The following is a 16,354-nucleotide window of genomic DNA, read 5'->3' as shown; positions in this document are numbered from 1 at the left end:
GCGGTGGGCTCGCTATCCTCATTAACAACAGATGGTGTAATCCTGGCCATGTGACTGTTAAAGAGACTATCTGCTGCTGGGATGTTGAATTGCTCGCGGTGAGTTTAAGACCATATTACGTCCCGCGGGAGTTCTCACACGCCATTGTTGTTTGTGTGTACGTGCCCCCCCGAGCGGACGCGGAGGCTGTGTGTGACGTCATACACGCGACCATCGCTAGGCTCCAGACACAACACCCGGATGCTTTTGTCGCTCTCTCTGGTGACTTCAACCACATCACGCTGGACTCCACACTGACTTCTTTTACCCAGTATGTGGACTGTCCCACCAGAAAAAACAGGACAATTGACCTCCTGTATGCTAACATCAGTGATGCGTACACCGCCATCCCACTGCCCTGACTTGGAAAATCTGATCACAACCTGGTTTTCCTGAAGCCTCATTACAAACCCTGTGTGATGAGGCAACCAACCACGACACGCTCCTTCAGGAAGTGGTCTCAGGAGGCAGAGGAGACCCTGAAGGACTGCTTTGCATCCACAGACTGGAGTGTGCTGCAGGACTCTCACGGTGAGGACATTGAGGGGGTAGCAGACTGCACAACTGACTATCTGAACTTTTGCATGGACATTGTGGTTCCTGTAAGAACTGTTCGCTGCTTTGCCAACAACATGCCCTGGATTACAAGCGACGTAAAGGACCTCTTAAACAAAAAGAAGAGGGCCTTTAAAGACAAGAACCAGGAGGAGTTGAAGAATATTCAGCGTGAACTCAAGTCCTGCTTAAAGGAGGCTAAGGAGACCTACAGGAAGAAGGTTGAGCAGAAGTTACAAGTTAACAACATGAAGGAAGTTTGGGACGGTATGAGGACAATCACAGGGTGCAAGCCAAAGAGTGATAGTGCAACAGCTGGTGGTGTGGAGAGAGCGAACGAACTCAATCTCTTCTATAACCGGTTTGATTGCCCTGTTTCATCCTCACCTGCTTCTGTCTGTCCTGCTATCTCAGCAACCTCAGCCTCTGCCCCACTGGACACCTCCCTACCTCTTCTGAGTGCTACACCGGTCTCCCTCCCACAGACTGCCAGCACATCCAGTCTGCCACCCCCCACCTCCACCCTCCACCTCTCTGCAGACCAGGTCACAGGGGCGCTGAGGAGACTCCGCTCAAGGAAATCAGCTGGACCTGACGAGGTGAGCCCGAGACTTCTTAAGGCTTGCGCCTTTGAACTTGGATTACCCCTGTCGAACATCTTCAACATGAGCCTGCAGTTGGGGAGGGTTCCTACGCTGTGGAAAATGTCATGCCTGGTCCCTGTTCCCAAGAAACCTCGCCCCAGTGAGCTCAATGACTTCAGGCCGGTAGCTTTGACCTCGCACATTATGAAGACCATGGAACGACTGCTTCTCCCACTCCTCAGACCCCAGGTACAGCATGCACTGGACCCTCTCCAGTTTGCATATCGGGAGAAGATTGGTGTTGAGGATGCAGTCTACCTCCTCCACCGAACCTACTCTCATCTTGACAAGGGGAGTAGTGCTGTGAGAATCATGTTTTTTGATTTCTCCAGTGCTTTTAACACCATCCAGCCTCCACTTCTCAGAGACAAGCTGGTGAAGATCAATGTGGATCCGCACCTGGTGTCCTGGATCACAGACTACCTCACCTGCAGACCACAGTACGTGAGGCTCACTGACGGCACATCGGAGACTGTGGTCAGTAGCACTGGAGCACCACAGGGGACTGTGCTCTCCCCCTTCCTCTTCACTCTCTACACATCAGACTTCCACTCTGAGATGTGCCACCTGCAGAAATTCTCAGATGACACTGCCATCGTTGGGTGTGTGAAGGGTGGTCAGGAGGAGGAGTACAAGAGACAGGTGGATGACTTTGTTGCTTGGTGCCGACTGAACCAACTGCAGTTGAACATATCCAAGACCAAGGAGATGGTGGTGGACTTCCGTAGGTCTCCATCGAGGGGGTTGATGTGGAGACAGTAAAGACCTACAAGTACCTTGGTCTGCAGCTGGACAACAAACTGGATTGGTCAACAAATACAGACACCCTGTACAGGAAGGGACAGAGCCGGCTCTATTTCTTGAGGAGACTGCGGTCCTTTAACATCTGTAAGAAGCTTCTGCAGATGTTCTACCAATCAATCCTGGCCAGCATTCTCTTCTACGCTGTGGTGTGCTGGGGAGGCAACATGAAGAGGAGAGATGCATCACGGCTGGACAAGCTGGTCAGGAGGGCCGGGGCAGTGGTTGGAATGGAGCTGGACTCTCTGGTTACAATAGCTGAGAGAAGGACTTTGGATAAACTGCTTTCTATCATGAACAATGATAGTCACCCACTTCACACCACCATCATGAAGCAGAGGAGTGTGTTCAGTGGCAGACTGCTGTCACAGAGCTGCACAACAGACAGACTCAGAAAATCCTTCATCCCCAGAGCCATCAGACTCTTTAACTCCTCCCATCGGGGACGGGATGCTGCTGACGACTGAGTTTAATCCAGGCACACCACTTGGACATTATTCAACAACTTAATTATTTATATTAACACTTCCCCAACCTCGCTTACATTTAAGTATACCTTACTCATGATTGGGTATTCACATTTTCACATTCTCTTTTTAGAACTGTCTTGTAACGTATGCATACTTATATTATATTATATTTCTATGTCACATCAGTCACTTTCGTAATCGATGTCATTGCACATCTATCTATCTATCTATCTATCTATCTATCTATCTATCTATCTATCTATCTATCTATCTATCTATCTATCTATCTATCTATCTATCTTTTGCAGTATTGTATTATAGATCTGTCAAAAAAATAACCAAAATGTAACCAGAATCTCTATTTATTGTGTGTAACAATTTTTCTCTCAATTTTTCTGCCCAACTGTTCAGCTGCTAACCCATCACTAGTGATGCCCCAACACAAAGAGGGTGAGGACCAGCACATGCCTCCTCCTATTCATGTGAAGTCAGACTCCACCTCTTTTTGAATCTCTTTGTCGAGTAGCATCACAGCGCTAACGCACGGAGGAAAGCGCAGCGACTCGGTTCTGATACATCAGCTCACAGACGCAGCTTGTGCTGATCCACATCATCCTAGGAGTGATGGAAAGAAAGGGCGCCATCTACTGTACCCACCCAAAGAGAGCAAGACCAATTGTGCTCTCTCAGGGCTCCGGCAGCTGATGGCAAGCTGAATGACCAGGATTCAAACCAGCAATCTCCGGATCATAGTGGCAGCACTTTAGATCACTGGCTCACTTGACGGATGGATGCGTCAGCAGCTCATATGCGAAGCATCTGCTGGTCTGAAGTACATGCTCAGGTCAAGGAGGTGAAAAAAGGACAGGTGGTTTGCTTTTGCTGTTTTTTTGCACCAAGAGAAGCAAGCAGTGTGGGTATGAGAGAGAAGCACGTAGCACTAACGCTAACGCTAATGTGTAAAACCAAAAAGACGCATTAATTCTGATTTGACCATTCACATTCATGGCGCATGTCTATGATTTAGCACCACATATAAAAGTGACTCAAATATGATTTGTAAAAAATTCGATTTGGCACGTTCACACAGCCATGAAAAATTCAGATCTGAGCCACATTGTGTTTGTGTCCATATGCCCAGATATGAACTGGCATTGGCACTCTGTGCTGGGTCAACTCCTCAGTGCCTGATACAGTACTCCATGTGGACGGTGGTTTCCGGTTGAGAGAAAGCTGTGTGCGATTGGCTGCTGCTTTTCACCAGTGCGTGTTGAATGTGTGTGGAATGTAATTGTAAGCGTCCTTGAGTGGCAGAAAGGCGCTATATAATTGTAATTTTAAGTAAGTAAGAAAAGAAAATGGGAACCTATGTCATCTTGACACTGACAACCTTTTCTTTTAATATTTAACATCTGCAATATGAAAGCAAACAGAGAAAACTGAGCAAATAAAACCAGTGAAAAATACATTTTCTTTAAAAACAAAGCTAACCTGAATAAATAATAATTCTTAACTTACTTATTTCAAATCAAGCACACCCTTCATATAGAAACATTGCATTATCCAGTATAGAGGCTGCTTTTACAGTCACATAATTATTACACTCAGCAATTCATTAGGAACACCTGCACAGATTAATGCTAATGCATTTATATACAGCCCTCCAGGACCAGAGCCCCCCCCACTCAACAGTACAGACATTTACAGATTAGCACACTGTAGGAGGCTGTGGAGCAGAAACTGAAAGACAGAGACAGAGCAGAGCCTACATACCAGAGTTACTCTTCCATACCGATAGAGCAGGAGTCAGGACCTAGAGCTGCAGGTCCCAGAGCAAGAAGCAGACGGTACAGAGGAGAGGTCAGAAACAGAGAACAGACCACACAGGTTAAACTGCAAAGCTCAAATAAAGCCAGTTAAAGAGACGCAGAGAGACTAGAAACAACACAGCTGAACTGCCAACAGCAGCACTGCCAACACTGCATGGACAAAAGTAATGGGACACCCACCAACTGTCTGACTTCTGAGTAAAAATCTCTACTGTCCTTACTGTAACTTTCTACTAGATTTTCTACTTTCTGCATTGCTGTGAGAGTTTGATCACATTGAGTAATAGGGGTGATGAACATAAAAAATTAACAGAATTTAATCTAATGCTGATATTTCTCAAAAGATGTATAGTTTAATCTTAAGTAATGCTGTTGTTTTTGTTCTTAATAAAGTTTCCGTATAGTTTTTGAGTTAGATTACTCCTGCAGGCTGTTAAATAAATACATTGTGTGAGAATAATGATTACTTTTTAGTTACAATTTAGAAAAAGAACGTTTTTGTGGGGGGGCCGGGGGTTGAATGAAAGTAGTCGAATGTTCTCATTAGAAAGGGTGTCCACATACTACTGGGCATGTAGTGTAGATAGGAATAGTATACACATCACAAAAAGCCTCAGAAAGCCCGTTTAAAAGTCTGGTAGGACAGCAGGTTGGCCGTGTTCATTAGAAAGGTCACTCACCAGGGGGGTCACTCTCAGTTTTGGTGAGGCTGCTGTGCTCACTGCTACAGTCACCCTCTGAGTTCAACCTGTCCTCTGTACACAAACACACACAAACACACATACACACACACTTTTTATTTTATGAACCAGGATTTGCTTGTTCTTCAGGTCATACTGACACTACTCATGGTCAGGTGTCCCATTTACGAGCACTACTGGGTGCACGCACAGCCAAATGGCAGCTATTCACAAGACTGTATTTTAGAGAGGGGCACTGAGTGATGTATGGGTTTAGGGGTGTTAAAAAATCTGCCTTCAGGAATCAGGAGTCAGATTCAGGAGACAGCACCAAGTCAGGAGTTGGATTCAGGAGTCAGGAGACAGCTTGAGTTTATTCTCGTGCAGACAGGAAATCTACACGGGCACCGGCTTAGTTGGTCGTTGGTCCCTCTCTGTGTCCGCCTGACTGACTAGTCCATCCAACTTGTCTGCCTGCCTGAATGACCGACTAAGACATTTCAGTATGGCTTTACATATAGCAGAAACTGCTTTGGACACAGCAGGGGGAAGAAGGGTCGGGGTTTATGGAGGAGTATGTGGGAGGTGTCATTATTGGGGGTGTCTCTATCAAACTTATGTTAAACAAAGGAGAGATATGTTAGAGATAAGGGTGATGGACAAAAGGTTAGGAGTGTATAGGGGAATAGGGGGTTAAGGAGTGAGTCAGCTAAAAAGCTAAGAGAAGCACAGTTTGCTGTTCACAGTATCTATTAATGTTAAAACCTTAATAAAAGTACAATTTGTTGACAGAATCTCTCAGGGGCGGGACACTAACCATCTTCAGGAGACAGAGAATCAGGAGCGTCGTCACCGGCTGTGTCCTAAAGATCAGAGAAAGAGAGAGAGATATAAGGATGTAGGTGTGAGTGTTTAATAGTAAAAGGGGAGGTACAGTAGAGTACAGTTAATTTGGACAGTGGGACAGACCTCAGTAGGAGCAGGACTGCTGGACAGCAGGGTATGGGCCTGTGCATCAGACATCTCTGACAGCTTCTCCTCATCCTCCTCCTGGATTGGAGATGAGGGCGAGCGCAGGGTGCTGTGGAGAGATCAGAGGAGAGTTCAGCATGGCAGATCAAATATCTGTATAAACCTTACGCTACAGTAATCTGTATCCTGTATTACAGCTGGCTGAGGACCTGCTGAGCCTCCAATCAGCTCAGCCTCAGTGCTGGATACAGGAGCAGGTCACGACCTCTGGCACAGGGAGTGACACGCTGCCATGGCCCAGAGCCAGCTGTTATTTAACACCATCAGGAAGCAGTCAGAGAGAACCGTCCACATCAAGAGCGCTTTATTAAAAGGTGTCCTTCGGCTAAAATGCACTTTTTCTTGTTCTTTTGTATTTTGAAATACAGTAGGTCTCTCTGAATTGTTTATGATGCTGCACATGAAACTCTTTCTCAACCTCCATTGTCTGCAGCAGCTAGTAAAAGAAAACGTTAAGAAAAACAAGTCAATCAGGAAAAGCACTGTGTCTACGTGAACCTCTGAATTAGTATTCATGGCCCCGCCCACCTCAGCTCGGGACCGCCCACAGACAGAGCTGAAGCCAGGCAGCAGCTCATCAGCTTCATCATATAGGAGCTAACAGTGCTAGGAACAGCATGCAGTTCATTCCTGTGTTATTTGTGCGAATATCACATCAGTGTTTATGTGCTTTACCCAATTATTCAGAACTAAGGAACAAATGGAAAAATTTGTCTATTTTAACACCACCAGCGAAATACAATTGAGATAGGTAGGTGTATGTTTAAAACAGTTTAAAACTGTTTACACTAGTTAAGAGTAAAAAAGTACTTTCTGGACCTGGACTACCCACCTCTGTGCGTAAGTGACTATAGGTTTAAATAGGATCTCCGGTGGATTTTGCATTTTACAGAGACTCTAAGATTAGCTCAGTGGCTGAACTGCACTTAGCAGGGCATTATTACACATGCTGTAAAGTAACATATGACATTTCAAAGACTAACTCTAACTGTTGTCTGTCTGACTTTTTATCATTCGTACTGTGTCAGTCTGCTCTGGGTGTGATTATAAAGTAAAGCTCGAGCTAAAACGCAGGAATTAATTTAAATAAGAGTGTGTCTGAAGTCAGCGCCCGGTTTACCTGTCAGGTGATTTGCTGATTTTGCTCTTCTGCAGGCCGTTGTCTCCGGAGTGCTCGGGGGAGCTGAGCTGCCGGCTGTCTCCACTCAGACTGCCGGAGAAGTTGATCTCGTCGTACAGAGGGGCTGAAGGGACCGCCGGGGACACGGCGGTGAGTCCGTTCAGAGCCTCCAGCAGGGAGATGGGCTCAAAACCAGGAGGAACTGAATCAGAGCTCTGAGGATGTAGCGAGAGTGCAGGAACAGTTCATAATAAGACAAATACTGTATATGAATTATCATAGAGCTTTATGCAGGTAATGACAAGAATTTAAAGGGTCACTATTTGTATATATATATATATATTAAAAAAATGGACATTTAGACATTTAATGCGACCTTAACAGCAGCTGTTTTTTACTTTTTTTTTTTATAAATTGATTTCTATGTTTTTCCCCATTTTCTCTCAAACTAGCTTGGCCGATTGTCCCACCCATTCAGATGCTACTCAGCTGATTATCCCCATCACTAGTGATGCCTTAACACCAGGAGTGTGAATCAGCTCACAGGCGCAGCCCTGTGCTGATCTACATCACCCTAGGAGGGATGAGGGGAAAGAGCGCAATCTACTGGCAGCTGATGTCAAGCTGCAGGACAAGGATTCAAACCAGCGATCTCCCGATCATAGTGGCAGCGCTTTAAACCGCTGGACCCCTCGGCACCCCAGCTGCTAAATTTTTAAATACAATAAGTCAAAATCAATAGCTGCAAAACATAAAAAAAGCATGTCGAAGCTGAACTTAAAAAACAGCAAAAGCTGTCCTTTTTTCATCTCCTGGACCTGAGCATGAACTTCAGAGCAGCTGTTTACTGTTTCTCCACTCCAGCAAAAGTTGCTCCACATATGAGCTGCTAACTCATCCATTTCCCTTTACAAAGCTATGAGTCTCTCGTCTCTCTAATATGAGTCTTTTTTGTTGGTGAAAAAGGCCTTTTGCATGGTGTAACAGCTGTAGTGGTAGAGTATAGTTACAGTTTAGACAGAGTTATGAAGCAATTCAATGTTAAAAACTGACGTACAGAGTGCTCTTCATGGTCCATGCTCTGGGCCAGCACAGGGCTGAACGATACAGGAGACAGAGTGCCAGGCTTCTTCCTCACAGCTCTGATCTGCAGCAGAGCTCGGAACGCTAAACACACACAAACACACACACACACACACACACACACAAATTTTCACAGCTCACTGTAGTGAGATATCACCAGTGGTATATCATTACAACAGGTTTAAAAACATCTGACCATAATCACATGTATCTAAATGACATAAATGATGACGGTTTTATATTTTTAGTCAGTTGCACCAGCTGAACTCAAGTCTGATCGTAGCCTAGTTCGAATGTAACCAGCATTATGTGGTCTGCTGTTTTCATCAATCAAAGGTGAAAAGGATCTCAGAGCTTATGGCTGTGGATTACTGTATAACGCAGCGAGAAACTGAGCTCTGACAATCTTTACATATAAGGTTTGTGTATTTTACTTCAGATGCTGTGTGCATAGAGCATTTTTACTGATATTATTTAAGCAAACAGACAATTCTACGTTTAAACAGCTAGCTTTATTTTCCTGAAATACACAGTCTGTAATGTTAGATTGCTAGCTGCATACACATTGACATGGGTTGGCATGGACGTAGATCAATAGCATTTATAGTATGCCACAAAAGTGAGTACACCCCATTATTTTATCTTTTGATGGGACGACCCTATATATATACTTTGATACAATGTAAAGTAATCAGTGACCAGCTACAGTTTTATATTGACACCTTAAGTCTCCATTGAGCAACCAAAATTCTGCACACCACTGTTTTAGGATAGACTTCCCACCCTAACCTATGATCCAGCTTACTTCCAAGCAGGTGCAACTGGCCACTGGTCATCTGAACAATACTGAGGTTGCTTGCTGCAGCATTGCCTGGCAAGCTCTTTATCATAGAATCAGCTATGAATACTTGGACCTCAAGAAAATGTGACCAAAAACTGAAGCTAAAACATAGGAGAGCTGAAAGAATTCTGCATGGAGGAGTGGGGAAAACTTTCTCTCAGTCAATGTTAGAGACAGGTAGTTGTTTTAGATGAAAGGGGGGAATGCTGGCGATTAGGACATGAAGTCATAAAACATCCAACCGTTTTAAGCAAAAAATGCACTTCTGTTCTTTACAGGTTACAACTGTTTTAGTAAATATGTATAAAAAAAAAAAAGAAGAAAGGCCAGTTGGTACGTACGCAGTCTGCAGATGGGACAGTTATTGGCCTGGTAGCGCAGTGTGTCCGCACAGGAGTTGCACAGGCAGAGGTGTCGACAGGGCAGGATGAGTGTGTCCCGCAGATCCGACAGACACACCACACACTCGTTACTGTTATCACTGTTCTCATCATCAGAGGGCTGGAGGAGAAAAATCACACAGTGAGTCAGATTTCACAGGTATATAAGCCGTGATTTGATCAGCCATGTTTTTTTTTAATGTTTTTTTGGATACAATCCGGGTTAGCACTCGAACATCCCTTTCAGACAGCTTCCTCTTACAGCATCCACAGTTAATCCTGTTGGATGTGGTTGGTCCTTCTTGGTGCTATGCTGACATTACCCTGGATACCGTGGCTTTTGATGCATCACAAAGACTTGCTGTCTTGGTCACAGATGCTCCAGCAAGACGTGCACCAACAATTTGTCCTCTTTTGAACTCTGGTATGTCACACATAATGTTATAGTGTGCATTGCAATATTTAGAGTAAAACTGTGCTCTTATCCTGCTAATTGAACCTTCACACTCTTACTGCTCTTACTGGTGCAATAATGTGCAATTAATGAAGATTGAACACCAGGCTGCTCCAATTTAACACAATTTAACAATTTCAACACTAAAATGACAGGTGTTTCAGTTTTATTGTCCAACCCCTGTATATATATATATATGTATATATATATATATATATATATATATATATATATATATATATATATATATATATATATATATATATGTATATATATATGTATATATATATATATATATATATATATATATATGTATATATATATGTATATATATATATATACATATATATATATATATATATATATATGTATATATATATATATACATATATATATACATATATATATATATATATATATATATGTATATATATATGTATATATATATATATATACATATATATATATATATATATATATATATATATATATATGTATATATATATGTATATATATATACATACATATATATATATATACATACATATATATATATATATATATATATATATATATATATATATATATATATATATATATACATACATATATATATATATATATATATATATATATATATATATATATATACATATATATATATATATATATATATATATATATATGAAGAGTTTGGTTCCAAAACACTATAAATCCATTTTTATCAATTTGAGTAAAAAAGGGTTTTCTTTAGCAAGAAAGTGGTAGGCTGAAAACCACCGTTTTCTGTTTCAAACTATCAAATACCATACCAAGGTTAAAATAACAAAAAAATCTAATCAAGATTTTAATATTTAAAGATTTATTTGGAAAAAAAAAATCGTTTTTTTGCAAAACGCAATAAATCCATGCCATGTTTTTTTTTCAAAATGTCTTATATATCCTTTGGTATCAATAGAACATTTTTTTTGACTGAACATTTTGCAAAATACAATAATAAATAACAGTAAATTGTACATCTGAATATAATAGTTTGACCATTGGGCCTAAAAACACACATTTCAAAACATTTCTTTTCAAAAAAGTGCAAAATTTCATGAACGAACAACATTAAGACTATAAAATCCCCAAAATCATGTTACATTCATGTGCTGTAGTGTAGTGCAGTGTGGTGTAGTATAGTGTGTGTGTGTGTGTGTGTGTGTGTGTGAACTGCAGATGACAGCCGGCATTTCCCTCCTCCTGAATGCCTCATTTTCTTTACCTTTTCACGTACACGAGACTCTTTTGACGGCTTTCTCTTTTTTCCAATAACTGCTACACAAACAGACTCCTCTATACCATCAAACCCATTCATTTTCGCGGACTTTAAGAGTGAAAAACGAAAGTGAAAGTAGCCTACACGAAATACCGGCACGCTCAAAGGGCGCGTGCTATGATGTTTACATTCTATAGCTCGTGGAATGCTGCCCTGTGATTGGATGAGGGGAGATGTGGCGTTCTGCGGGAAAACAAGACTGGCGTTTGTCGCGTTTTGGAAAGAAAGAGAGAAAGCAGGGCAGTATTACACGGCGGATGTGGCGTTTTGATGAAAACTGAATATTGGCTTTTCAAGAGTGGTCACATAACATTCTGATTCTGGCTCTAACTCATTTTTTTTTTAAAATGGTGTTTATCGCGTTTTGGAATCAAACTCTTCATATATATATATATTACCCATCAAAAGTTTGGAAACAGCTTCTCATTTACTGATGACTTTAGTATTAATCTACAATGCAGACCATAAAAAACACTGAATTTAAGGTGTGTCCAAACTTTTGAATGGTACTGTGTCCAGAGTTGTTCATAAGTATATATAAAAAAAGTTTTTAAGCATTGGTGTTCTATCCAAAATAGTAAGAGCAGATGTATGGAGGTGTTGGAGGACATTTTAAATTTATCTCCTTCAACCACAGATGCAGCTCCCTTCTCTTTGGAAGGTGGTGGATTACAATGTATGATCTGAAATATGCAAAATGTGATAATCTAAAAAAAAAAAAAAAAAAAAATTGTACTAAATAGTAAATGTAGATGGACGTTAATGAGAATGCTGATTATATTGACCTTAGTCTCTTGGTTGTTCTTGTTTTCAATGCCATAGATCTCCTGCAGCAGGTAACTAACTCGATCCACCTGTAAAACAGACAGCAGTGATATCAGGTGGCAGATCTAACAGCAGCTTAGCTCTAATTTAACTCAATCTGAGCAGAAAATCATTAATCCATTCAGCCTGAATTAATAAATCAGTGGAACTTACGATCTGCTTCTGCTTTAAGGGCTTCACAGAGAAACTCCCATCCACATGCTGTCAAAGGAGAAATAATCATTTTACATAAACATTAATAATCACATATTCATCATTAATAACATTCTGAGGTTATGATTAGGGGAGTGCCATATTGTATCATACAGGGTAAGATCATTACAATCTTTAATAAATGATAAAAAGTCTAATTTGTATTTGTTTTGTTATTTACTGTGAAGATTTGAGGGTATTTTGTGTGTAGTTGTTTATGTTTGCAGTTTATGTACATGCACAATAAATATTCTGCAATTTAGTATTGTTTAAATATAATAATAAACAGCACCTTTAACTTAAAAAAGTAATATTAATATTAATTATTATTAATTTAGGAGAATTATTAGTTCATATTAGTTCAATTTTGAGACAGTGTAAGGGTCAGTTCAAAAGGTTGTGTGTTCAAATTATGTATAAAACTAAAAATTGTCAACTACAAATGGAGAAACATGTTTTTCACTGTACAGCAAAAATATACACTATTTCAATACTGTTCTTAATATCTATTAATATTATTATTTATATTTTTAATTATTTAATAGTTTTAGTTTCACTTTTTATCTTCTTTACTTTATTAATTAAAATTTGTTTTTTTCCTACTTATTAAAACTTTCATAATTATTCATCAAATTTAGCATTAATATACATAAAAATATAATATTAAAAAATATATAAAATATACATTTTCTAAAAAAATTACTTTTATTTTTCAGGTCAATTCCTGTTATTTTGTAATTGCTCAGCTGCACTGAAAATGAGGGTCATGTACATCAGAGTCAAAATAAAGGTTGATCGATTAATTGATATAAAACTGTACTTTTAATGTATCACTTTTAGTATATATATATATATATATATATATATATATATATATATATATATATATATATATATATATATATATATATAATCATGATACTGTGAAATATATTGATATATTGTGATAATTTGAACCAAATCAAAAACACAATCATATTTCTAAAACCTGAGTAAAAGAAGAGATTGTATTCAATCAGAACAGTGAGGTCAAACAATAAGAGTAAAACACTGCTATCTAGTGGGTGAGGTTTAAACACAAATCCAAATAAACCACCACCTGGTGTCAATATTTGCATAAGAATTTTAAAAAATCAATATGTTTTTGTCAAAATTGAGACAGAATTTAAAAACAAAATATCATGATAAAATATCAATATTTTCTTCCACCCCTACATTTATTTTTATACATATCATTAGCATGCATAAACCTTGTAAAAAGGTTTTGCGTGTGTGTGTGCGCGTGTGTGTGTCCACTTACTCTCTCAAAGGCAGCCAGCAGCACATGCGCATGTCCTAAACAATCTGCAACAATAATAAAATCATCAGCTCAACCCCCAGAGCAGAACTGCAGGTGTTTCTAACACACTGACCTCCATTAACACACACACAGCACCGCTAATCAGATTTACCAACACAGCTAAATATAGAAGACTTTTTATCCCAGTCACATGATCAACCATACAGCTACGTACCGTCTCCTTCATCCACCACAGCCTGGATCACCATGGGGAAAACGCCTCTGTCCAGATCGAAGTTCAGCTGAAACAACATACAGACGAGTAATTAAAGATGTCCTTTAGCTAAAAATCCTCTTGTTCTTTGTTTGAAATACAGTAGGTCTCTCTGAGTTGTTTATGATGAAAATCCTCTTCCTCATTGTCTGCAGCAGCTAGTAAAAGAAAATATTCCAAAAAACGAGTCGATCAGGAAAAGCACCGTATCTACGCCAACCCGTGAATTAGTATTTATAGCCCCGCCCACCTTGGCTCGGGACCGCCCACAGACAGAGCTGAAGCCGGGCAGCGCAGAACAGCACGTCTCGTCAGATAGGAGCTAAATGACAGCACTAGAAACAGCATGCAGTTCATTCCTGTGTTATTTGTACGAATAACACATCAGTGTTTTATGCTTTACCCAGTAATTCAGAGCTAAGAAACAAATGGTTAGAATTTGTCTATGGAGGAATACCACCAGCCAAGATAGGTAGGTGTAGATTTAGAACAGTTCTGTTTACACTAGTTTAAAGTGAAAATAAAGTCAATTATTTTTCTTCCTGGACCTGGACTACCCACCTCTGTGTGTGTAAGTAACTATAGGTTTAAATAGGATCTCCGGTGGATTTGGTGTTTTACAGAGACTCTAAGACTAGGTGCACTTATCAGGGCATTATTACACATGCTGTAAAGTAACATACAACATTGCAAAGACATATGATGTTATTAGTGTAGAAATGCCTTTATTTTAAAACGTTTCTAACTGTTGTCTGTCTCGCTGGTGCCGCAGTGCTGTTAGTCAATCAGAGGCAAAATGTTTGCATGTATGAATATTTATTAGCAAGAGTCAAATAGCCAACGAAAACCCAAAAATCAGTGTCTCAGAAAATTTTAATATTATGTAAGTCCAATTGGTACTTTTGGCAGTGTAGGCAGTGTGCCAAGTCCTGATGGAAAATGAAATCCTCATCTCCATAAAAGTTGTCAGTAGCAGAGGGAAGCGTGAAGTGCGGTAAGATTTAGTGGGAAAACAAAACTGCACTGACTTTAGACTTGATAATAAAACACAGTGGATCAACACCAGCAGATGACATGTCTCTCCAAACAATCACTGATTGGTGGAAACTTCACACTAGAGCTCGAGCAGTTTGGACTGTGTGTCTCTCCACTCTTCCTCCAGACTCTGCTCCCTTCATTTACAAATGAAATGTAAAATTTACTGATGATCAGTGATGGTTTGGAGAGACATGTCATCTGCTGGTGTTGATCCACTGTGTTTTATTATCAAGTCTAAAGTCAGTGCAGTTTTGTTTTCCCACAAAATCTTAAAGCACTTCATGCTTCCCTCTGCTGACAAGTTGTATGGAGATGCAGATTTCATTTTCCAGCAGGACTTGGCACACTGCCAAAAATACCAGTATCAAAAAATAGTGTAAAAGTAGTCCTCTAACATAAAAAAGCCCAGTTTTGTCTGAGAGTAAAATCATTAAGCTGGAATGGAATGACAGTACTCACATCTTCCTCTTTCCATTCAGAGAAATCGATCTTGAAGGAGGGTAAGGAGAACTGCTGGCTCACCCCTCGCTTACAGTGCACCGTTTCAGACACCATCACCGGACTCTTGGGACTATAACTGCAGAAAGACAAAAATAGAGTAAACTGAGACTCTAATGGTGACAGTATTAAAGAGATTACTCAGGTTGGTTGTTAAATAAATACACTGTGTGAGAATAATTATTGAGTTTTTTATTTTTTGTTTACAATTTAGAAAAAGGTATTCAAAAAATTATTGTTTGGGTATTGCATCGAATTTAAACTTGTATCTGTACCAGTACTGAAAAATGTAAAACAATACCCAGCCCTAATAAAGAGTATGACTGACAAACACCACACAACAACACTACAACTTTACCATGGTGACATTTCAAGCTATTATTTACAATTTACTATTTACTATTTAAAATTTACAATTTTTGAAAGCTAAAAAAAAGTAGTTTCTTTTTTTTATTAATTTTTATTTTATTATTCATTTTATCATTTCTTATCATTCTTATCATTTTACTTTACTTTTAGTATTATCATATCAATATTTTCTTCATTTTATATTTTATAAATTATTTACTTTTCAAGTATCAATTTGTTTTTATGTCTTTTTATTTTAACATAAATATTTTATTAATCAATATTAAATGTTGGTTTAAAATTTGTATTTCTTTTATTTATTATTTTTTACTATTTTGTTCCTCATCACTTCCAATTTGATTATTATTTCTTATTAAATCATTTCAATCACTTTTATACTGTAAATGTTTGGCAGCATTGTAAATGAGGATTACTCTCAATGTATTTCCAAGTAAAAATAAAGATTGATTAATAGAAACAAATAGAAGGATTTATTATCTTATTACACAATGGCTGTTTTGACTGAGACTATAAAAGGTCAATTTCCTGCAATAAGGGTTTCAGAAAGACGAGCCTCTGGATTAATGTAAATGGGCAGGAAATAAGAAGCTGAGAGGCTCATTAATCAGCAATATTATAAATGTACAGCCTCCT

General features: G+C 39.3%; 1 protein-coding gene across 2 annotated transcripts in view; it reads right to left on the bottom strand.

The window, feature by feature from the left end:
* mgrn1b (mahogunin, ring finger 1b) overlaps window positions 1-16,354 on the bottom strand; it is a 29,014-nt gene that overhangs the window by 6,021 nt on the left and 6,639 nt on the right. Inside the window, exons 5-16 of one of the 2 annotated variants that reach the window (XM_049475954.1) lie at window positions 15,314-15,431; window positions 13,778-13,844; window positions 13,564-13,607; window positions 12,225-12,272; window positions 12,032-12,100; window positions 9,436-9,595; window positions 8,228-8,337; window positions 7,171-7,385; window positions 5,988-6,099; window positions 5,836-5,881; window positions 5,019-5,093; window positions 4,283-4,328 (exon numbers count right to left, since the gene is read on the bottom strand). In XM_049475954.1, the coding sequence (XP_049331911.1) occupies window positions 4,288-4,328; window positions 5,019-5,093; window positions 5,836-5,881; window positions 5,988-6,099; window positions 7,171-7,385; window positions 8,228-8,337; window positions 9,436-9,595; window positions 12,032-12,100; window positions 12,225-12,272; window positions 13,564-13,607; window positions 13,778-13,844; window positions 15,314-15,431 (1,105 nt within the window). In that variant the 3' untranslated portion in view covers window positions 4,283-4,287. The remainder of the gene's footprint in view (window positions 1-4,282; window positions 4,329-5,018; window positions 5,094-5,835; window positions 5,882-5,987; window positions 6,100-7,170; window positions 7,386-8,227; window positions 8,338-9,435; window positions 9,596-12,031; window positions 12,101-12,224; window positions 12,273-13,563; window positions 13,608-13,777; window positions 13,845-15,313; window positions 15,432-16,354) is intronic. The other variant, XM_049475953.1, reaches the window with a different exon arrangement.

This window comes from Astyanax mexicanus, chromosome 3 (genome assembly GCF_023375975.1).
Source record: "Astyanax mexicanus isolate ESR-SI-001 chromosome 3, AstMex3_surface, whole genome shotgun sequence".
NCBI lineage: Eukaryota > Metazoa > Chordata > Actinopteri > Characiformes > Acestrorhamphidae > Astyanax > Astyanax mexicanus.
This window is presented reverse-complemented; position numbering and strand designations above follow the sequence as displayed.